This window comes from Mesoplodon bidens (genome assembly GCF_964165515.1).
Source record: "Mesoplodon bidens genome assembly, chromosome: 2".
Lineage (NCBI taxonomy): Eukaryota > Metazoa > Chordata > Mammalia > Artiodactyla > Ziphiidae > Mesoplodon > Mesoplodon bidens.
The window spans coordinates 68706590-68730064 of record NC_138177.1 but is presented as its reverse complement, the minus strand read 5'-3'; the positions used below and the strand labels follow the sequence as shown (position 1 = coordinate 68730064).

General features: G+C 42.1%; 2 protein-coding genes across 2 annotated transcripts in view; both read right to left on the bottom strand.

Annotated features, from left to right (window-relative positions):
* TSTD1 (thiosulfate sulfurtransferase like domain containing 1) overlaps window positions 1-23475 on the bottom strand; it is a 129772-nt gene that overhangs the window by 9006 nt on the left and 97291 nt on the right. The gene's annotated exons all lie outside the window — the stretch shown is intronic.
* The window catches only part of CD244 (CD244 molecule), a 36394-nt gene that overhangs the window by 7694 nt on the left and 5225 nt on the right, over window positions 1-23475 (bottom strand). Inside the window, exons 2-5 of the mRNA XM_081224165.1 lie at window positions 2793-3131; window positions 2428-2703; window positions 870-977; window positions 358-425 (exon numbers count right to left, since the gene is read on the bottom strand). Of these exons, the coding sequence (XP_081080291.1) occupies window positions 358-425; window positions 870-977; window positions 2428-2703; window positions 2793-3131 (791 nt within the window). The remainder of the gene's footprint in view (window positions 1-357; window positions 426-869; window positions 978-2427; window positions 2704-2792; window positions 3132-23475) is intronic.

Here is a 23475-nt window from a genome sequence, read left to right as displayed (position 1 = left end):
GCAGGGACACGAGAATTTGTGGTCAGACACAAAATACAAGAAGGTTGGACTCTTCATGGGGCTGAGCCTGGCTGGTAAGACAGGACAGAAATGAGGACACCAGGGGGCCATCCCTCCCCAACAGGTGCAATGCTGCACCAAGATGCCCCTTCTGCCTCCTTCATTTTTTCTGCACCCCGGCCCCCTTGTTTTCCTCTTTTCCTCCATGGCCAGAGCTAGGAGGCTGTTGGAGAAAAGATAGATGGGGAGGACTGAGGACAATTGTCTGGTCCTCTTTCCCCCTGCTCTGGATGGTCATCCTCCCAAGTGCATCTCCCAGACTAGTTGAGAGAAACCACAGCCCCTAGGGTGCCATACCTGATTTCTCCTGGTTTGCACGTTGTTGACATCTTCATAGATCGTCAGAAATTCCTCTGGTCTGGTCTCTGTGAGAGGAAAGCAAAGAAGCAAAGAAAAGAGCTGCAGAGACCTCCAGAGGGCATCCTGTCCAGGCTTCTGCTTCTGGCAGTCCTCCCTCCATCCCAGATGACCAAGACCTTGAGAAAAGTTCTAGAAAGGAGGCAGATTAGTGCTCTTCCTAGGATACCCGAAATGCACAGTGGCAGCAACCTGCCCTGGCATACCTATTCCGTCAGGCCAGGCAGAGTGCAGGTAAATCTGCACATTGGGGATCAGACTGTAAACATCCAGCAGCCACTCCAAAAGGCGCGACCTGGGAGAGAGGGCCCAGCAGCCACTGCTTCCCCTCCCCCAAGCACACACACACATACCTCAATGCCCCCAAGGAAAAAGCAGGTACTGTGCTCCCAGGTACTTGCCACTGGGGATGTCAAATCAGGCAACACTCCTCCTAGGGACCCTCCACTTACGTGACTGCTTCCTCTTCCACCTCCACACATAGAAGCAGGTGAGGGTGCCCAGGAACAATGCCGTTAGGAGAATCATGATGCTCATCAAAGTGGACAGAAAGATGAAATCTGAGGGATATGGAAGGCACCAGGCCTGAGTGCTAAGCCCTCTCTGTTCTCCCTTCCCACCTGTCTGCTGCAGGGACTGTCTCAAAATCCACACTCCTCTCTCAAATGGCTGGTCTCCTCGCACCCTGTGAATTCATCATCAAAGTCATCTCTCTTCTCAATTGGGTGACCTCCCCTGAGTGATGTTAAGAGCCTGGGTATTAGTATCTCAGAGGCCAGGCTCAATTCTAATTCTATAACCTCTGTGCCCTTGGGCAACTTCCTTAATTAAACTCTCTGAGCCTCTGTTTTGTCACTTACAGAAAGGAGATAATGTTATCTACACATGGGGGTTAATTATGGAGTCTAATATATGTAAAACATCTGGCAAGCAAATGTTAATCCATTCACTCGTTTGTTTTTAACTCAACAAACATTTGTTGCACACGTACTATGTGCCAGACAAGTCTTCCATTTCACCTTCTGCTATTCTTGCTTTCACTGCTCTTCTTCATTCAAACTTTAACATTTGTGTCACACGTGTAGCCTCTTATATAACCCAGCCAACATGGGGAGAAGGGAAATGAATTAAAGTTCCAGATGCCAGCTGACTAGGCTCTTTACAAACATTATATCGTTTAACCTTAACAACAATCCTGTGAGGTACTTATTATTATCATTCCCATTTTACCCAAAAGAAAAATTGAGGCTCAGAGAGGTAATGCGTCAGCCTGAGTTCACAGATGTAGTGAATGATGAAGCCATGGCTGGCATGACCCAAACTCCAGTGTCCTTGTCACTCCACATTACTTCAGCTTGCTTGTTTCTTTTTTGCCCATGAATGCTTAGTTTATTGTCCCATTTGATTATAAGTTCCTTAAGTATGGGAACTGTGGGTTGTATTTTCCTGTCATGCCCATGCTGATGGCACAGTAATTCTTTGTTTATCTAATCAATAGTGGTGTAAACTTAACTCGGGGTAACTCTTAGGATGAGCATAAGCAAAAAAAAACCCCAAGAACTCTTCTAGTTACCCCCAAGGTCATCCTGATGACCCTATGACCCATAGTACTGTGTACAGCATAGTTACCTCTTGGGGAGCTATATGGTTTGGGGGAGTTATCACTCAGGAGGAGAAAGTAGATCTCCATCAGTCTCTCAGAGAAAGAAAGTAATGATCAGCATCATGGCAGGGCTGCGACTCACCAAACAACTAGCATTCCCTACATAAAGCAGAAATGCGCATCTCCCAGAAGGAGATTCTTTATTGGGACAAAATTCTTCCTAGACAAAGACAGCCCTGACTTTATGGAAACTGTGTGCCTAGAGGCCAGGACCTCCCTGGGGAAGGACTGCAAAGCCCTGGGGGAGGCAGCCAAGGGATCTCAGAGTCAAGTCTCCTTTGCATATGAGCCAGGCTGTGGGGTCCCACACCTTCAGCCCCTGTTACAGCGCAAAGTGCTCCACTTACTCGGGTGGGCATTCAGACAGCCCTGTGTGAGTTGGAGGGTGTGGTTTGCCCAGCTGACAGGGTTGCTGACATTGCAGGTGTATGAGTGCAAACCACTGACATCAATCTGCTCCTCCAGTTTGGTGAGGTTCCTGGGTGTCTGAATCAGCTCAGTCCCTCTATACCAAGCATAGCTCACATCACCACCTCTGGAGACTGAGCAGGACAGAGTCACTTGGCACAACCCCCTGTCCAGGAACTTCCATCTCTCCACCAGCTGGGGCTTCTCAACACGATCTGGAAGCAGAGATTCTGATCAGAAAGCTGCTGGAAATACAAGCCCTGCAGGAGTCAGAGGTGTAACATGAGCTGTCCTGAGGACTCACCAAATACAGAAACCTGGAACTTATGTCTCCAAACCTTCCCAGTGTCTTCAGTGACCTCCAGGAGGTAGAGGCCACTGTCCTGCTGCCGAACTGCCATGATGAGAAGAGTTAAGTTTTCGCTTATAAAGCTCAGTCTATTTTTGAAATGTTTTGAAGTCCAATTCAAACTCTTCCCTACATCGCTCTGGCTGGAAACATTCTTCCAAGAGTGTATCAAATAACATCTTGAATTTGAGTATGGCTGCATCTTCCATATAACAGAGTATGTCCTTATCTGTATGCTGGGGGGCCGTAACCAGACAGACTCTCCCGAGATTCCAACGACAGTATCAACAGAACCTAGGGATTATAGGAAAGAGAACACAGGCTGGAGGTGGAAAGAAGAGTTTCAAGCCTGAGCATTGTGGGTTGTTGGATGTGACCTCCCTTAAACCAAGAAGATGGAAATGCATATGAGGAGCCCAAAGTCTAAGAGAACCTGAAAGTGTATCTCCCTTATCTGCCTCCCCTCCCTCCATGCTCTGTGCCTGAGTCTGAAGGGCCCACAAACCAGTAATAATAGCTAAAATCTCCTGAGTTCTTATTATGGGACAGACAGGTTTTAAACACTTTACATATTTTTACTATTTCACTTTACAATGATCCTAAAAGAGTCTTATCCCCATTTTACAGGTTAGGAAACTGAGTTAGAAAGAACTTAAAAGTAACTGGCCCAAGTTACACAGTGAGAAAGATGAGCTTAAAATCCAGTCAATTTGGCATTAGAGGACGAACTCTTAACCACAATGTTATAAATATCATATATGATGTCACTCCTACCCTGCAGTGCTGAGGCAACCAACAGTGGCCATCAGTGACTGCTGGAAATTCTTAATGGCCAGACCTAATAAGACTAACCCTCCAAGTTGAACTAATGGCTCCCTCCTCTGTCCTCCATACTCATAGAACTGGATTCATAATCCTTTCTTGTAGCACTTTGCACATAGGATTGTGGTCTTTATTCATTAGTGTTTGTCAATTTTTTAGTTACTAGAAAGTATCCACAGGATCGCTCCATAGAAAACAAATAGAGAAAAATAAAACTATATTACCAAGGCATATCCTAGCACATCCCTCTCTAAGGACCAAGATGGGGGCTAATGACCGTGAGAATGTGACATAGAGCTGCTTGTCATTGTCTACCCTAGAGTACCCCAGTGCAATCAATGAAAACAAGTGGAAATCTCTGTGGCCATTTTTGGCAGGGAAGCTATGTGGCATGGCCCAGTGGATGCTGGAAATAAAAAGGTCTGTCTGGGCGGGTTGAAAAGGGTCAGGGAGAATTTGGAGGAGAGAATAGAAGAAGGAGATAGTTATACAAACAGATCTGTTAAAATGGAGGACATTAAGAAGAGAGCGATGGAGAGAGATCTTTAGATGTCCACATGCATTATAAATACACTCACTCCTAACCATACCTTCATTTCAGCATTTTCTCAAGAGACTAAGTAAATAATTAAAGGACTCGTAATTACTATCTGGTTAATATAATATGTTCCTCTGATATGACACTCCTAAGAGTAAAACACATGAAGTTCCTATTCATATTCCCACGATTTGGACTGGCTCTGCTTATTACCAAGCCAAAAGCAGAGACTGTGATATACATCTCTGTGACTTTGTCTCTTGAGGTCCTAGCACTACCTAAAGATGTTGAGAACAAAGGTGAACAGAAAAATAATTACTAAACCTAAAAAAAGGACATGAACTGTCATCACCAATTATTCAGTCTTTCCTGAGTCCCCACTGTAATGAGGGCCCTGAAAAGGCAGGGCCTCTTCATGTATAAGATATGGTTCCTGACTCCAGAGAAGTTGTGATCTGGAAATAGAACATGCTTTCATTCCACAGCATACATTTAAGGTTGAGATACATAATCATCTAAAGAATTCTAATTCTGATCATGGAAGGCCAGATTAAGACATGCTAACCAATGCTCCCACTGAGAATAACTAGAAAAAATGGGCAAAGTATAAAAGCATGTTGTTAATGGCATCAGAGAGCTAATAAAGCAGTATAAAGTTATAGGGCCAAGATCTGGAAGAAGGAAACTCAGAGAGGTGAAACCAGAATTTTTGACTACTGCTCCTTGGAGGCATCTTCTGAGTCCATAAAAAGCAGCTGAAATGCTGAGAAGCTAAGCAGAGCTTACAATAAGCTCAAGGAACTAAGAGAACATGGAGTTCAGGAACCTCTTGATAGGAAGTGGGTATACCTAATATCCAGCAGATTTGGGGTTGGTACCATAAAGGTCTACACACTAAGAGTAAGGGTGAACAAGAAATAGGCCAAGGACTTCCCTGGTGGCACAGTGGTTAAGAATCTGCCTGCCAATGCAGGGGACACGGGTTCAAGCCCTCGTCCTGGAAGATCCCACATGCTGCAGAGCAACTAAGCCTGTGTGCCACAATTACTGAGCCTGCACTCTAGAGCCCACGTGCCACAACTACTAAAGCCTGCTCACCCTAGAGCCTATGCTCTGCAACAAGAGAAGCCATCGCAATGAGAAGCCTGCACACCGCAATGAAGAGCAGCCCCCCCTCGCCACAACTAGAGAAAGCCCACACGCAGCAACAAAGATCCAACACAGCCAAAAATTAATTAATTAATTTTTTTTTAAAAAAAGAATCTGCCTGCCAATGCAGGGGACACCGGCTCAATCCCTGGTCCATGAAGATCCCACATGTCATGGAGCAACTAAGCCTATGTGTCATAACTACTGAGCCTGCACTCAAGAGCCCGCAAGCCACAACTAGTGAGCCTGTGCACCACAACTACTGAAGCCTGCGCACCTAGAGCCCATGCTCCACAAGGAGAGAAGCCACCGCGATGAGAAACGCATGCACCCCAATGAAGAGTAGCCCCCAGCTCTCCTTAATTAGAGAAAGCCCATGTACTGCAACAAAGACCCAACGCAGCCAAAAAGTTAATAAAAAAGAAAAGAAAAGAAATAGGCCAGCTCTCACAGAGATTGAAGCCCAGTTTTGAACAATTTCAACCCTGAATTGGATTAACATTATCTAATATCTCTAGTATTTCTAATCTGACTAGAGGCAAATATAAATTATTCCTGGAGGAAAATAACAAAAACCAGCACATTAAACTATTTCTAAAATTTTTCATACAACAGTGTCCAAAATGAAATAGAAAAATAAACAGGCATAAGAAGAGGAAACATGTCCAAAAACCAAAAGAAAAAATAGAAATAAATCCAAGGGACATCTAGATAATAGTGTTATCAGCCATAAACTTTAAAGTAATTTTGTTTAACATGTTCAAGGAAATAAAATAGGTTTGAGAATTACAGCAGAGAACTAGTGTGATAGAAAGCAAAATGGCCATGCTCCCTGAAATGTGACTTTGCAGCTCCTTCCATCATCAAGAGATAGAGTTCACTTTCCCACCTCTTGAAACTGGGCTGACTTTCTGAACAGAATGCAGTAAAAATGATGTTGTGCCAGTTCTAAGCCTAGATCTGAAGAGGCCTTGCACATGCCTCTTGGAATGTGCCTCTACGTGTTCTCTTGGCATGTGCCTCTACGTGTTCTCTTGGCATGTTGTCTAGCTGACATATAAACAAGACTCAGATAGCCTCCTGGAGGATGAGAGATCACATGCAGCAAACTGAGGCCTTCTTAGATCAGCCATCCCCAGTCAATCTGGCAGCTGACCATATATGCATAAATGGTGCAAGCTGAAATGAAAATAATGACCCAGCTAAGCCCCGCCCAAATTGCCAACTAGCAGAATCATTGACTAAATAAGTGGTTGTTGTTTTAAACTACTAAGTTTGGAGGTGCTTCATTATGCAGCAATAGTTACCTGAAAAAATGAATTTTTTGAGAACCAAATGAAAATTGTAGGAATAAAATATAAAATAACTGAAAAATGAACTCAACTGAGAACTTTTCTGACCACAACAATATGAAACTAGAAATCAACCACAGAAAGAAAAACGGGAAAAGAACAAACATATGGAGACTAAAAAACATGCTCTTAAAAAACCACTGGGTCGGGGCCTCCCTGGCGGCACAGTGGTTGAGAGTCCGCCTGCTGATGCAGGGGACATGGGTTCGTGCCCCAGTCTGGGAAGATCTCACATGCCACGGAGCAGCTGGGCCCGTGAGCCATGGCCACTGAGCCTGCACGTCCGGAGCCCATGCTCCACAACAGAAGAGTCCACAACAGGAGAGGCCACAACAGTGAGAGGCCCACGTACCGCAAAAAAAAAAAAAAAACACTGGGTCAAAAGTGAAATCAAAGAAGAAATGAGAAAATACCTGTAGACAAAGAAAAATGAAAGCACAACCTTACAAAATCTATGAGATGCAGCAAAAGCAGTTCTAAGAGAGAAGTTCATAGCAATACAGGCCTGCTTCAAAAAACAAGAAAAATCTTAAACTACCACCTAAAAGAATTATAGAAGAAAAAACAAAACCTGAAGTCAACATAAGGAAGAAAATAATGAAAATCAGAGAGGAAATAAATAAAATAGAGATCAAAAAAACAATAGAAAAGATCAATAAGTCCAAGAGCTAATTTTTTGAAAAGGTAAACAAAATCAACAAAACTCTAGCCAAGTCACCAAGAAGAAAAGAGAGAGGACCCAAATAAACAAAATAAGAAAAGAAAGAGGGAAATTTTAACCATGGATACCACAAAAAATACAAAAAAATTATGAGAATACTTAGTTATATGCAAACAAATTGGACAATCTGGAAGAAACGGACAAGTTTGTAGAAACATACAGCCTGCCAAAACTGAGTCAAGAAGAAACAGATCATTTAAACAGACTGATCACTGGAAGTGAAATAGAATCTGTAATTTTAAAATGAAACAAAACAAAACCCTCTGCAAACAAAAATCCAGGACTGAACAGCTTCACTGAGGAATTCTACCAAACATACCAAGAAGAACTTATACCTATCCTTCTCAAACTATTCCAAAAAAATTTAAGAGGAGGGAACACTCCCAAATTCATTCTATGAAGCCATCATCATCCTGACACTGAAACCAGACAAAGACACCACAAAAAAAAGAAAATTACAGGTGAATATCTTTAATGAACATAGATGCAAAAATCCTTAACAAAATATTAACAAACTGAGTCCAACATTACATAAAAGGGATCATACACCATGGTCAAGCTGATTTCATTCCAGGGTCACAAGGATGGTTCAACATACATAAATCAATCAATGTGATACACCACATTCATAAGAGAAAGACAAAACCACATGATTACCTCAACAGACACAGGAAAAGCATTTGACAAAATTCAACATCCATTCATGACTTTTAAAAAAGCTCTTACGAAAGTGGGTATAGAGGGAACATATCTCAACATAATTAAAGCCATTTATGACAAACCCACAACCAATATAATACTCAATGGTGAAAAGCTGAAATCCTTCCTGCTAAAATCTGGAACAGGACAAGGATGCCCACTCTCACCACTTCTATTCAACATAGCATTGGAAATCCTAGCCACAGCAATCAGACAAGAAAAAGAAATAAAAGTTATCCAAATTGGAAGGGACGAGGTAAAATCGTCATTATATGCAGGTGACACAATACTATATATAGAAAGCCCTAAAGACTCCACACAAAAACAACTAGAACTGATAGATGAATTCAGCAAGGTAGAAGGATACAGGATTAACATACAGAAATCAGTTACATTTCTTTACATTAATAATGAAATATAAAAAAGGGAATGTAACAAAATCATACCCTTTAAAACCACACCAAAAAAATAAATAAAATATTTAGGATTAAACCTGACCAAGGAGGTGAAAGACTTATATGCTGAGAACTATAATACATTAATAAAGGAAATTAAAGATGATTCAAAGAAATGGAAAGATATCCCATACTCTTGGATTGGAGGAATTACTATTGTTAAAATGGCAATACTACTCAAAACAACCTACAGATTTAATGCAATCTGTATCAAAATACCTATGATATTTTTCACAGGACTAGAACAAATAATCCTAAATTTTGTATGGAATCATAAAAGACCCAGAATTGCCAAAGCAATACAAAGGAAAAAGAACAAAGCAGGAGGCATAACCCTCCCACACTTCTGATAATACTACAAAGCTACAATAGTCAAAACAGTGTGATATTGGCACAAAAACAGACATACAGATCAATGGAACAGAATAGAGAGCCCAGAAATAAACCCACACACCTACAGTCAATTAATCATCAGCAAAGGAAGCAAGAATATAAAATGGGAAAAAGGCAGTCTCTTCAGCAAGTGGTGCTGGGAAAGTTGGACAACTACATGTAAATCAATGAAGTTAGAGCACACCCTCACACCATACACATTGGAGTAGTCTCTGCCCAGGTGGGGAGTAGTGGGTTGGAAAAGGAAAGTCAGGCTCTGCCCTTTACTTGAGCCTCCTCTGCCACATGGATTGACTCTTCCTTTAACAAACGATTTCTCTGTAACAGGCAATGGCATTTAATAGCATTTTAACCACAGTAGAACTTCTTTCAAAATTGGAGTCAATCCTTTCAAGCCCTGCTGCTGCTTCATCAACTAAGTTTATGTAATATTCTGAATCCTTTGTTGTCATTTTAACAATTGATTAAGTTCACCATCTTATATGGCTGCAGTTTGTGGCACCCCAAAACAATTGCAATAATGACATCAAAGATCACTGATCACAGATCATCATAACAAATATAATAATAATGAAAAAGTTTGAAATATTGAGAGAATTACCAAAATGTGACAAAGAGACACAAAGTAAGCAAATGCTGTTGGAACAATGGAGCTAATAGATTTGTGTGACACAGGGTTGCCACAAAACTTCAATTTGTAAAAAAAAACTCAGTATCTGCAAAGTGCAATAAAGTGTGGCTCAGTAAAATGAGGTATGCCTGTCTATAAAGAATTCCTAAAAATCAGTAAGAAATAAACTGACAACCCAAAAAAAAAAAAAAAAAGGCAGAAGACTGGGACAGGCACTTGGCAAATAAATGATACCCAGTTAACCAACAAGCAGCAAAAATGTCCCCAACATTGTTGGATATCAGAAAACAGTAAGACTCTACTATATCCCCACCAAAATGGCTAACATTTAAAAGACTGAAAATTCCAAGTGTTGACAGGGATGAGGCACAACTGAGACTCTGATTCATTGCTAATGGGAGTGTAAATTGGTACAGCCACTTTGGAGAACTGACAATATTTTTTAAAACTAAAGTTACACATGCCCTATGACCCAGGAGAATTTGTACATACTCAAGAAAACATATACAAGAACGTTCATATTGGCTTTATTCATAATAATTCAAAATGGGAAACAACCCAAATATCAGTCATCATTAGATGAATAAATAAATCAGGTTATATTCATATAATTGAATGTTACATAGAAATGAAAAAGAATAAACTGGGACTTCCCTGATGGCGCAGTGGTTAAGAATCTGCCTGCCAATGCAGGGGACATGGGTTTGATCTGTGGTCTGTGAAGATCCCACATGCCGCAGAGTAACTAAGTCCATGTGCCACAACTATGGAGTCTGTGCTCTAGAGCCCGCATGCCACAGCTACTGAAGCCCGCACACCTAGATTCGGTACTCCGCAACAAGAGAAGCCACCACAATGAGAAGCCCATGTACCGCAATGAAGAGCAGCCCCCACTCGCCCAACTAGAGAAAGCCCGTACGCAGCAACGAAGACCCAATGCAGCCAAAAATAAATAAATTAAATTTTTAAAAAAAGAAGAATAGACTACTTCTACAAGCAAAAATGTGGATGGATCTTATCGACGTGGTTATTAATAAAGGAGCCAGACACCAAAAAGTATATAGTGAATGATTCTACTTATATGAAATTCAAAATCCAAAAAAAAATCTTTGGTAAGAGGTTAGAATATTGGTTAACTCTGAGGAGATTATCAAGTAGGAGGGGACACAAAGAAGACTATTGGGGTGCTAGAAATGTTTTACATCTTGAGATGGGTGGTAGTTACATGTACATACACATATAAAAGTTCATCAAGCTATTCACTTAAACTTTTTGTACATTACTGTAAGTTATATCTTGATAAAAATACAAAATGTAAAAAAAGAGTAATTACTACCTCTCAGAGAGCTGTTCTGATTATTAAACTAAGTAAAATGTACTTTGATAAGAGTAAAGTAAGACGTTGCTACTGTGGAAACATTACCATAGCAAGAGTGGAAAAACAAGAGATTTCTGCACTCACCTTTTGGCGAAATATTAGAAAAGTCTTCCTGTTACTTACTCAACTGACAACCAGAAATCAGTGGATCAGAAATTCTCACAGGTAAAATAGACTAGAAAATAGGTTGGGCAAATTTACAGATTGACAAAGATGTCCTAAACCTAGGTTCCAGGTACATCTATAAGAATCAGTGAGCCCCTTTGATACAGTGAGAAGACTACTCACTCCTATATTCAACAATTATTTATTGAATACTCTCTGTGTGTCAGGTATTGCTCTAGGGAGGATATCTTAATCTCAACACTTGACATTTAGGGCCTGTTAATTCCCTGTTGCAGAGGAAGCGGGAGCTGTCCTGTGCATTGTAAAGATGTGTAACATCATCCCTGGCCTCTACCCGCTACATGCCAGCACCCCTGCCCTATTCATGACAAACAAAAAAGATTTAGACATTTCCAAATGTCCCCTGGGGGGCAAAATTGTCCCCACTTGAGAACGACTGCTCAAGGGCATTGGACTAGAGGGGTGAGCAAGAGAGACAAGGTCCCTGCTCTCATGAAGCCTACACTCCAGTTGGGGTACACACCATAAATAAGTGAAAAATGAAACAAGATCCTTTCAGAGAAGCATAAGTGTCATGAAGGTAGTTTTAAAAGGTGATATAACAGAGACTTCCGGGTAAGATGGCGGAAGAGTAAGACGCGGAGATCACCTTCCTCCCCACGGATACACCAGAAATACAGCTACACGTGGAACAACTCCTACAGAACACCTACTGAATGCTGGCAGAAGACCCCAGACGTCCCAAAAGGCAAGAAACTCCCCACATACCTGGGTAGGGCAAAGCGGAGAGATTCCCGCACAGAGGATCGGTGCCGAGCGGCACTCACCCGCACGAGAGGCTTGTCTGCTCGCCCGCTAGGGCGGGCGGCGCTGGAAGCTGAGGCTCGGGCTTCGGTCAGAGCGCAGGGAAAGGACTGGGGCTGGCGGCGAGAACTCAGCCTGAAGGGGGCTAATGTGCCACAGCTAGCCGGCAGGGAGTCCGGGAAAACTCTGGAGCTGCCGAAGAGGCAAGAGACTTTTTCTTCCCTCTTGGTTTCCTGGTGCGCGAGGAGAGGGGATTAAGAGCGCTGCTTAAAGGGGCTCCACAGAAGGGCGCGAGTCACGACTGAAAGCGCGGAGCCCAGTGACGGGCGTGGGACGCTGGGGCTGCTGCTGCCGCCGCCAAGAAGCCTGTGTGCGAGCGCAGGTCACTGTCCACACCGCCCTTCCGGGAGCCTGTGCAGCCCGCCACTGCCGGGGTCCCGGGATCCAGGGGCGGCTTCCCTGGGAGAACGCACGGCGCGCCTCGGGCTGGTGCAACGTCACGCCGAACTCTGCCACTGCTGGCTCTCCCCGCACTCCGTGCCCCTCCCTCCCGCCCGGCCTGAGTGAGCCAGAGTCCCCGAAGAGGCTGCTCCTTTAACCCTGTCCTGTCTGAGCGAAGAACAGACGCCCTCCGGCGACCTACACGCAGAGGCGGGGCCAAATCCAAAGCTGAGACCCAGGAGCTGTGAGAACAAAGAAGAGAAAGGGAAACCTCTCCCAGCAGCCTCAGAAGCAGCGGATTAAAGCTCCACAATCAACTTGATGTACCCTGCATCTGTGGAATACATGAATAGACAACAAATCATCCCAAATTGAGGAGCCAGGAGTCAGTGCTGTGCCTCTGAGGTGGGAGAGCCAACTTCAGGACACTGGTCCACAAGAGACCTCCCAGCTCCACATAATATCAAACGGTGAAAATCTTCCAGAGATCTCCATCTCAACACCAGCACCCAGCTTCACTCAACGACCAGCAAGCTACAGTGCTGGACACCCTATGCCAAACAACTAGCAAGACAGGAACACAACGCCACCCATTAGCAGAGAGGTGGCCTAAAATCATAAAAAGTCCGCAGACACCCCAAAACACACCACCAGACGTGGACCTGCCCACCAGAAAGACAAGATCCAGCCTCATTCACCAGAACACAGGCACTAGTACCTTCCACCAGGAAGCCTACACAACCCACTAAACCAACCTTAGCCACTGGGGACAGACACCAAAAACAACGGGAACTACGAACATGCAGCCTGCAAAAAGGAGACCCCAAACACAGTAACATAAGCAAAATGAGAAGACAGAAAAACACACAGCAGGAGAAGGAACAAGATAAAAACCCACCAGACCTAACAAATGAAGACGTAATAGGCAGTCTACCTGAAAAAGAATTCAGAATAATGATGGTAAAGATGATCCAAGATTCTATTTCCCAGATCCAAAATCTTGGAAATAGAATAGACAAAATGCAAGAAACAGTTAACAAGGACCTAGAAGAACTAAAGATGAATCAAGCATCGATTAAAAACACAGTAAATGAAATGAAAAATACTCTAGATGGGATCAATAGCAGAATAACTGAGGCAGAAGAACGGATAAGTGAGGTGGAAGATAAAATAGTGGAAATAACTGCTGCAGAGCAAAATAAAGAAAAAAGAATGAAAAGAACAGAGGACAGTCTCAGAGACCTCTGGGACAACATTAAACGCACCAACATTCGAATTATAGGGGTTCCAGAAGAAGAAGAGAAAAAGAAAGGGACTGAGAAAATATTTGAAGAGATTATAGTTGAAAACTTCCCTAATATGGGAAAGGAAATAGTTAATCAAGTCCAGGAGGCACAGAGAGTCCCATACAGAATAAATCCAAGGAGAAATACGCCAAGACACATATTAATCAAACTGTCAAAAATTAAACACAAAGAAATCATATTAAAAGCAGCAAGGCAAAAACAACAAATAACACACAAGGGAATCCCCATCAGGATAACAGCTGATCTCTCAGCAGAAACTCTACAAGCCAGAAGGGAGTGGCAGGACATAATTAAAGTGATGAAGGAGAAAAACCTGCAACCAAGATTACTCTACCCAGCAAGGATCTCATTCAGATTTGATGGAGAAATTAAAACGTTTACAGACAAGCAAAAGCTGAGAGAGTTCAGCACCACCAAACCAGCTTTACAACAAATGCTAAAGGAACTTCTCTAGGCAAGAAACACAACAGAAGGAAAAGACCTACAATAACAAACCCAAAACAATTAAGAAAATGGGAACAGGAACATACATATCGATAATTACCTTAAATGTAAATGGACTAAATGCTCCCACCAAAAGACACAGATTGGCTGAATGGATACAAAAACAAGACCCATATATATGCTGTCTACAAGAGACCCACTTCAGACCTAGAGACACATACAGACTGAAAGTAAGGGGATGGAAAAAGATATTCCATGCAAATGGAAATCAAAAGAAAGCTGGAGTAGCAATTCTCATATCAGACAAAATAGACTTTAAAATAAAGACTACTAGAAGAGACAAAGAAGGACACTACATAATGATCAAGGGATCGATCCAAGAAGAAGATATAACAACTGTAAATATTTATGCACCCAACATAGGAGCACCTCAATACATAAGGCAAATACTAACAGCCATAAAAGGAGAAATCGACAGTAACACAATCATAGTAGGGGACTTTAACACCCCACTTTCACCAATGGACAGATCTTCCAAAATGAAAATAAATAAGGAAACACAAGCTTTAAATGATACATTAAACAAGATGGACTTAATTGATATTTATAGGACATTCCATCCAAAAACAACAGAATACACATTTTTCTCAAGTGCTCATGGAACATTCTCCAGGATAGATCATATCTTGGGTCACAAATCAAGCCTTGGTAAATTTAAGAAAATTGAAATTGTATCAAGTGTCTTTTCTGACCACAATGCTATGAGACTAGATATCAATTACAGGAAAAGAGCTGTAAAAAATACAAACACATGGAGGCTAAACAATACACTACTTAATAACGAAGTGATCACTGAAGAAATCAAAGAGGAAATTAAAAAATACCTAGAAACAAATGACAATGGAGACACGACGACCCAAAACCTATGGGATGCAGCAAAAGCAGTTCTAAGAGGGAAGTTTATAGCAATACAATCCCACCTTAAGAAACAGGAAACATCTCGAATAAACAACCTGACCTTGCACCTAAAGCAATTAGAGAAAGAAGAACAAAAACACCCCAAAGTTAGCAGAAGGAAAGAAATCATAAAAATCAGATCAGAAATAAATGAAAAAGAAATGAAGGAAACGATAGCAAAGATCAATAAAACTAAAAGCTGGTTCTTTGAGAAGATAAACAAAATTGATAAACCATTAGCCAGACTCATCAAGAAAAGAAGGGAGAAGACTCAAATCAATAGAATTAGAAATGAAAAAGGAGAAGTAACAACTGACACTGCAGAAATACAAAAGATCATGAGAGATTACTACAAGCAACTCTATGCCCATAAAATGGACAACCTGGAAGAGATGGACAAATTCTTAGAAATGCACAACCTGCCAAGACTGACTCGGGAAGAAATAGAAAATATGAACAGACCAATCACAAGCACTGAAATTGAAACTGTGATTAAAAATCTTCCATCAAACAAAAGCCCAGGACCAGATGGCTTCACAGGCGAATTCTATCAAACATTTAGAGAAGAGCTAACACCCATCCTTCTCAAACTCTTCCAAACAATATCAGAGGAAGGAACACTCCCAAACTCATTCTACGAGGCCACCATCACCTTGATACCAAAACCAGGCAAGGATGTCACAAAGAAAGAAAACTACAGGCCAATATCACTGATGAACATAGATGCAAAAATCCTCAACAAAATACTAGCAAACAGAATCCAACAGCACATTAAAAGGATCATACACCATGATCAAGTGGGGTTTATTCCAGGAATGCAAGGATTCTTCAATATACGCAAATCAATCAATGTGATACACCATATTAACAAGTTGAAGGAGAAAAACCATATGATCATCTCAATAGATGCAGAGAAAGCTTTCGACAAAATTCAACACCCATTTATGATAAAAACCCTGCAGAAAGTAGGCATAGAGGGAACTTTCCTCAACATCATAAAGGCCATATATGACAAACCCACAGCCAACATTGTCCTCAATGGTGAAAAACTGAAACCATTTCCACTAAGATCAGGAACAAGACAAGGCTGCCCACTCTCACCACTCTTATTCAACATAGTTTTGGAAGTTTTAGCCACAGCAATCAGAGAAGAAAAGGAAATAAAAGGAATCCAAATTGGAAAAGAAGAAGTAAAGCTGTCACTCTTTGCAGATGACATGATACTATACATAGAGAATCCTAAAGATGCTACCGAAAAACTACTAGAACTAATCAATGAATTTGGTAAAGTTGCAGGATACAAAATTAATGTACAGAAATCTCTGGCATTCCTGTACACTAATGATGAAAAATCTGAAAATGAAATCAAGAAAACACTCCCATTTACCATTGCAACAAAAAGAATAAAATATCTAGGAATAAACCTACCTAAGGAGACAAAAGACCTGTATGCAGAAAATTATAAGACACTGCTGAAAGAAATTAAAGATGATACAAATAGATGGAGAGATATACCATGCTCCTGGATTGGAAGAATCAATATTGTGAAAATGACTCTACTACCCAAAGCAATCTACAGATTCAATGCAATCCCTATCAAACTACCACTGGCATTTTTCACAGAACTAGAACAAAAAATTTGTTTGGAAAAACAAAAGACCCCGAATAGCCAAAGCAATCTTGAGAACGAAAAACGGAGCTGGAGGAATCAGGCTCCCTGACTTCAGACTATACTACAAAGCTACAGTAATCAAGACAGTGTGGTACTGGCATAAAAACAGAAAGATAGATCAGTGGATCAGGATAGAAAGCCCAGAGATAAACCCACGCACATATGGACAACTTATCTTTGATAAAGGAGGCAGGAATGTACAGTGGAGAAAAGACAGCCTCTTCAATAAGTGGTGCTGGGAAAATTGGACAGGGACATGTAAAAGTTTGAGATTAGATCATTCCCTAACACCATACACAAAAATAAGCTCAAAATGGATTAAAGACTTAAATGTAATGCCAGAAACTATCAAACTCTTAGAGGAAAACATAGGTAGAACACTCTATGACATAAATCACAGCAAGATCCTTTTGGACCCACCTCCTAGAGAAATGGAAATAAAAACAAAGATAAACAAATGGGACCTAATGAAACTTCAAAGCTTTTGCACAGCAAAGGAAACCATAAACAAGACCAAAAGACAACCCTCAGAATGGGAGAAAATATTTGCAAATGAAGCAACTGACAAAGGATTAATCTCCAAAATTTATAAACAGCTCATGCAGCTCAATAGCAAAAAAACAAACAACCCAATCCAAAAATGGGCAGAAGACTTAAATAGGCATTTCTCCAAAGAAGATATACAGACTGCCAACAAACACATGAAAGAATGCTCAACATCATTAATCATTAGAGAAATGCAAATCAAAACTACAATGAGATATCATCTCACACCAGTCAGAATGGCCATCATCAAGAAATCTAGAAACAATAAATGCTGCTGGTGGGAATGTGAATTGGTACAGCCACTATGGAGAACAGTATGGAGGTTCCTTAAAAAACTAAAAATAGAACTACCATATGACCCAGCAATCCCACTACTAGGCATATACCCTGAGAAAACCATAATTCCAAAAGAGACATGTACCAAAATGTTCATTGCAGCTCTATTCACAATAGCCCGGAGCTGGAAACAACCTAAGTGTCCATCATCGGATGAATGGATAAAGAAGATGTGGCACATATATACAATGGAATATTACTCAGCCATAAAAAGAAACGAAACTGAGCTATTTGTAATGAGGTGGATAGACCTAGAGTCTGTCATACAGAGTGAAGTAAGTCAGAAAGAGAAAGACAAATACCGTATGCTAACACATATATACGGAATTTAAAAAAAAAAAAAAAAGTCATGAAGGACCTAGGGGCAAAACGGGAATAAAGACACAGACCTACTTGAGAATGGACTTGAGGATATGGGGAGGGGGAAGGGTAAGCTGTGACAAAGCCAAAGAGAGGCATGGACATATATACACTACCAAACGTAAGGTAGATAGATAGTGGGAAGCAGCCACAGAGCACAGGGAGATCAGCTCGGTGCTTTGTGACCGCCTGGAGGGGTGGGATGCGGAGGGTGGGAGGGAGGGAGATGCATGAGGGAAGGGATGTGGGAACAGATGTATATGTATGACTGACTCACTTTGTTATAAAGCAGAAACTAATTAAAAAAATTAAAAAAATAAAAATAAAATTTAAAAAAAATAAATAAAATAAAATAAAAGGTGATATAACAGAGTGACTGGTAGATTCATGGCCAGAGAAGACCTCTCTGAGGAGGTGACATCTTAGCTAAGAAATGATAGATATGAAGGATCCAACCAGGTGAAGAGCTACAGAAAAAACATTCTAGGTAGGGGGAACTACAACTTCACAGCTCCTCTGAGGACAGGGAATCAAGCAGAAAGTGCAGCCCTTAGGCAGAATATTAGAGATAGAAGAACTAAGCAAGATGGCCTTAGTGGTTGGCAGCATTTGCAAAGAAATACATACATATGATAAGTCTTAATATCCTAGAAACAGGACATCACCTTCACAGACTCTAGAAATGGGAGATGATAAAACAACCAAATTACATTCAAGAGATTAACCCAGGCAAGTAGAGCTGGGGAGAGTTGCAAATAAAATGGTACACAGAAAGATAGAAATGCCCCCCATGCATAACAAGCAAGTGCTAAAGGAAGATAAGGAACTCCCAAGACTGGTTAACTGGCAACAGCAGTGTCAGTCATATGAAGGGTCAAGGGTAAGTCTCAATAGAGAGGGAGCCACACCAATGGATACATATTTCATTGGCTAGGCACTGGCCTAAGTAATGGGTATCTAAAACTCCACCCCACCTAAGGCAGCAAAAGGGCTGAGATTACAGATGGATCTTGAGTATCCCACAGGAGCCAACTCCAAGACCAACAAGAAATGCCAAGTTTAAGGGCTCCAGGATGGGTGCCAGAAATGCTTGCCACAAAACCGAAATCTATAGTGCTGGGCAGGATTTTAAATAAGGAATGACAACCAAATCATAAGAAGAGAACAGGACCAAAACAGAAGCATATAAGTGTAATATGGGAGCAGTGAACAGCCAAGTTTACTGGTGCGTGCACGGGTACATCTTACTGGCCCAAAGGCAGGGAAGAAGTTCAGCCAATACACAAAATAAAGCTTTCCAGGTTGCTCAGAGTTGGCATCTGTTATGATTGCTGTTGTTCATATCATATCTGTAAGTAGATATTTGTAATATCACTCCTATTTTGGAGAAGGGGACTACTAAGGGCACTGGGCAAAGACGTAAAGGAAAAGTTACAATCTCTGTTTTACTGTGCTTACAGTCTAGAGGAAAATAAACCTAAAACAGCCAACTAAGACTTGATGTGAAATGTGCTATGGAGGTATGCCCAAGGTGTGACACAAGCATAAGGAAAGCATGCTCTATTCTTCCCTGGGGCATTAGGAGTGGCTTCCCAGAGGAGGTGAGCTAGGCTCTGCCTGGGGCACCCAGGCCTGCCAGGCAGATTGAGAAAGGAGTATGGAAGAGGGCATCACAGACAGAAGAGCAACACTGTTACAGACACCCATACTTCTGGCTTATGGGTCTGCTAAGGATGGTAATAAAGCTCTCTCCAGCAGGTCTGGAGAGTGGGGTGATAGAACATGAGTTTAATTTTTAGGGGGGTGTGATGGTTTTATTTTATTTTTACCTTTTATAAAATTGAGAGGTAGCACAAATATTAAAGGGTGCTTAAAATATAAATGCATAGTACAATGAATAATTACAAAGTAAACTCCTGAATAACCACCATCAGATTAAAACATAGAGCCTTCATTCTGGTTCTCCTTCATTATGACAAAACTGAATATAGGACTTCCCTGGTGGCACAGTGGTTAACTGTGGCCTGCCAATGCAGGGGACACGGGTTCAAGCCCTAGCACGGAAGATCCCACATGCCGCAGAGCAACTAAGCCCGTGCGCCACAACTACTGAGCCTGCGTGCCACAACTACTGAAGCCCACGTGCCTAGAGTCCATGCTCCGCAACAAGAGAAGCCACCACAATGAGAAGCCCACACACCGCAATGAAGAGTAGCCACCACTCACCGCAACTAGAGAAAGCCCGCGAGCAGCAATGAAGACCCAACACAGCCATTAATTAATTCATTCATTAATTTTTTAAAAACTGAATATAGAGTATACAGGGAATAATTAAGTTATTAACTAAACTATTAAATTATTAAGGAATCAAATGTGTGATCTACACTCCTGATGCTATACTGCCATTGTAGTCATTTTTTAATTATACTATTCTATTATATTTTCATGTAAATTGTATTAGTTTATACACTTAAGAAGGGTTTGTCTCCAACTAAAAAGGAGTTAGGAAAGAAGCTACCGCAGGAAGAACACCAGCTGTTATTTTGGTTTGTTGGTTTGGTTTTTGTGAGATAATGGAAATATATTTATTATTCTCTCCCCCCAGTTCCTGGCACAGAGTTCCTGAAATCCTTATAATTTCTCAGTGACAAAAGCATCTCTTGCTTTAGTATTTAGTCTTAGTATTTAGTATTTAGTATTTAGTCTTATCCCTGACATGGGGCTCCTAAAACCTTTGTAAATTCCTAAGTAATAAGAGCACCAGGAGCATCTTTTATTCTATTAAGATGACTCTGGATGAACTCCTGGGTGGGAGGGGCTGATCACAAAAAAGGCCAAGCCATGATTAAAAGCTTGGAATTTTCAGCCCCATTCCCCACCCTTCGGAGGAGGGGTAGAGGCTGGAAATGGAGTTAATAGTTAATAACTGATCACATCTACATGAGGAAGCCCCTATAAAATCCCAATATCACGAGTTTAGGGGAGCTAACAAGTTTGGTGAACCCCAACTCCAAGGGAACAGAAGCTCCCTTCCAGACCTTGCCCTATTTATCTCTTCATCTGGCTGTTCATCTGTAACCTTTATCATATCCTTTAATAAACTGGTAAATGTAAGTAAGTGTTTCCCACTGTTCTGTGAGCCACTCGAACAAATTAATTGAATCAGAAGAGGGGATCACTAGAACCTCTGATCTACAACCTGGGCTTGAGACTGGTGTCTGAAATGGCAGAGGGAGGTAATCTTGTGGGAACGAGCCCTTAACCTGTGAAATCTAACACTGTCTCCAAGCAGATGGTGTCAGAATTGAGTCAAATTGTAAGACACCCAGCTGGGGTCACAGAGAGTTGCTTGGTGTGGGGAAAGAACCACACACACATTTGGAGACCAGAGGTATCAGAAGCGAAGTGTTCTGTATGAGTAGTGAAAGAGACACATGGGAAAGAAAGACAGAGTAGGGAAAAACTGGATGGTATTCCAACACAGATTTTTAAATGGGAGGATAATGAACTAAGAGTGGAAAGCCAACAGAAAAGGAGCAGTTGAAGAAAGATCAGAGATATCATGGACTGGGCAGGTCCTGGATGAGCTACCAGATGAAGCCGTGATGTCCAGAGCACACGGGGAAGGACAGACCAAGGAAAGGAGGAGAGCTCCCTAACGCAGAACAGAGGTGAATGTGGTCATTTATGGGCGCAGATGAGGTCAGTTGATGTTGAGGGATTGTTGGTGAGGTCGGCAGAATCCCTAATTGGGGCCTCCATTTACTTGGAGAAGGTGAGTGTAGGCTGATAAAACCTTTGATAATGGAACAGGATCTTGAAGAGATGGTGAAGGTTTGGAATCACCCCTTTGGAGAAAGAGGAAAGCTGTGGATCAGAAACAAGGATTCCCAAGACACGGAGGACCCAGCTGAAATTGAAGGCTCTCAGTCTGCAGTTGCTCTTTGTTGCTGAATTTTCTTCTGCAGCCCTCAACAGCCCAGTGTGGGGAAAAGGAAGATATTCAGGGTGAGGCAGGGCTAGACAGGGATGGCGGTGGGGTGAGGTTGGAGTGGGAGGATCCAGCAGAAAGGTGAGTGGGCAAGGTACTATGTACTGGGTATTGTGACTGAGACAGAAAGACCTCTGTCCCTGTCCCAGAGGGGCACATATGCCAAATGGAGAGAAAATAAATGGCAGTATGAAAAGATAACTTCAACACAAGTTCTCACTTGCTTAGTGAGAGGTGGGGGAGGCCCCGATAAGTGGCAGATTGTTCAGAGCGGAGAGGCCACAGCAGATTCCGGTGGTCAGAGCAGGCCCCAGGGCTGCTGCTACCTCTGTTGTTGGCACTCAACAGCTTTGGGGCCTCTCTTCCGGTGGTTAGGAGAGAAAGGGGTGAAGCAACTCTGCAGAGGGAGGGCAGAGGTCAAGTGATTAATTCCACCACCTCCTCAGGAAGAAGAGGGAAGCCTGCACAGAGGACGGTCAAGGAGACGATCTGACCCAGTAGTGAGTCCCGCTCAGCCCCAGAGTTGGGTGCAGGAGTTTCAGCCTCCAAAGTCCCACAGTGTCCACTATCAGCTCAGCTTCCTCTGACCTTGGCCTGCTGGTCGGAGGAAGGGTGAGATGGGAAGAAGGTTGAGGCCTGAGAGCCTGGGAGAGGGGACAGGGGAGAGAAAGTAGAACTTTCAGAAAAGTATAACTTCCCCTAGCCAACAAAGGATGTTGAGGTTTTCTCAGCTCAGGGTTATGCCACCAGGCTTGAAGTGAAGGCAACAGAAGGGGTTCCTGATGGGGTCTGGGTGGATAAAGCTCAGTGAGATGCCAAAAGTGCTGGGGCAGGGCCGGCCCTAGTCAAGGCAAAATTATAAAGTAGATAAAATCCCCTCCAGGTCCACAACCCAATTCATCACCTCTCTTCTTCTTCACCTAGCCCCACCCTGGGGGGTTTCCTCTTGACTATACTGACTCCATCTCTCAGACAATGCAACCCCTTACCTCTGTCAACTTACCTAGCTTATGTCCCACTCTTTGTATCAGTTAACTGAATCATCCCATTTGTAATACTGTCTTTCTCCAAGATAACATGTGCATTTGCTTCTCATGTCTCCTCATTCAAACCTGTTTTCCCTACTTCTGTTTAGGCTGTTCCCTCTGCTTAGCTTGTCCTTCTACGTTACCCCTATCTCCTGAACTCTTATATATCCTTCAAGGCCACTTCCCCAGTGTCCCTACCTAGAAGGAATCTCCATCTTCTTTGCACCCTTTGTGCTCTAAATGTATCTTGCCTGTCAGCGACACTTAGCATTTAGAATTTTCTGTCTTCCCTTAGAGTTGATATTGTACAGGCCTATTTTCCTCTAATTGTCTGAAAGATTCTTAAGGATGGAACCAATGTGTGTTTCATCTTTGTTTCCTCCACAAAATCTTGCATAGTTCTTGGAACATAGTAAGGGTTTAATGAAGTGTTCGGTTAATTAATTAATTAAATTCTGCTCCCAGAAATGACTCCCATGTAGGAATTT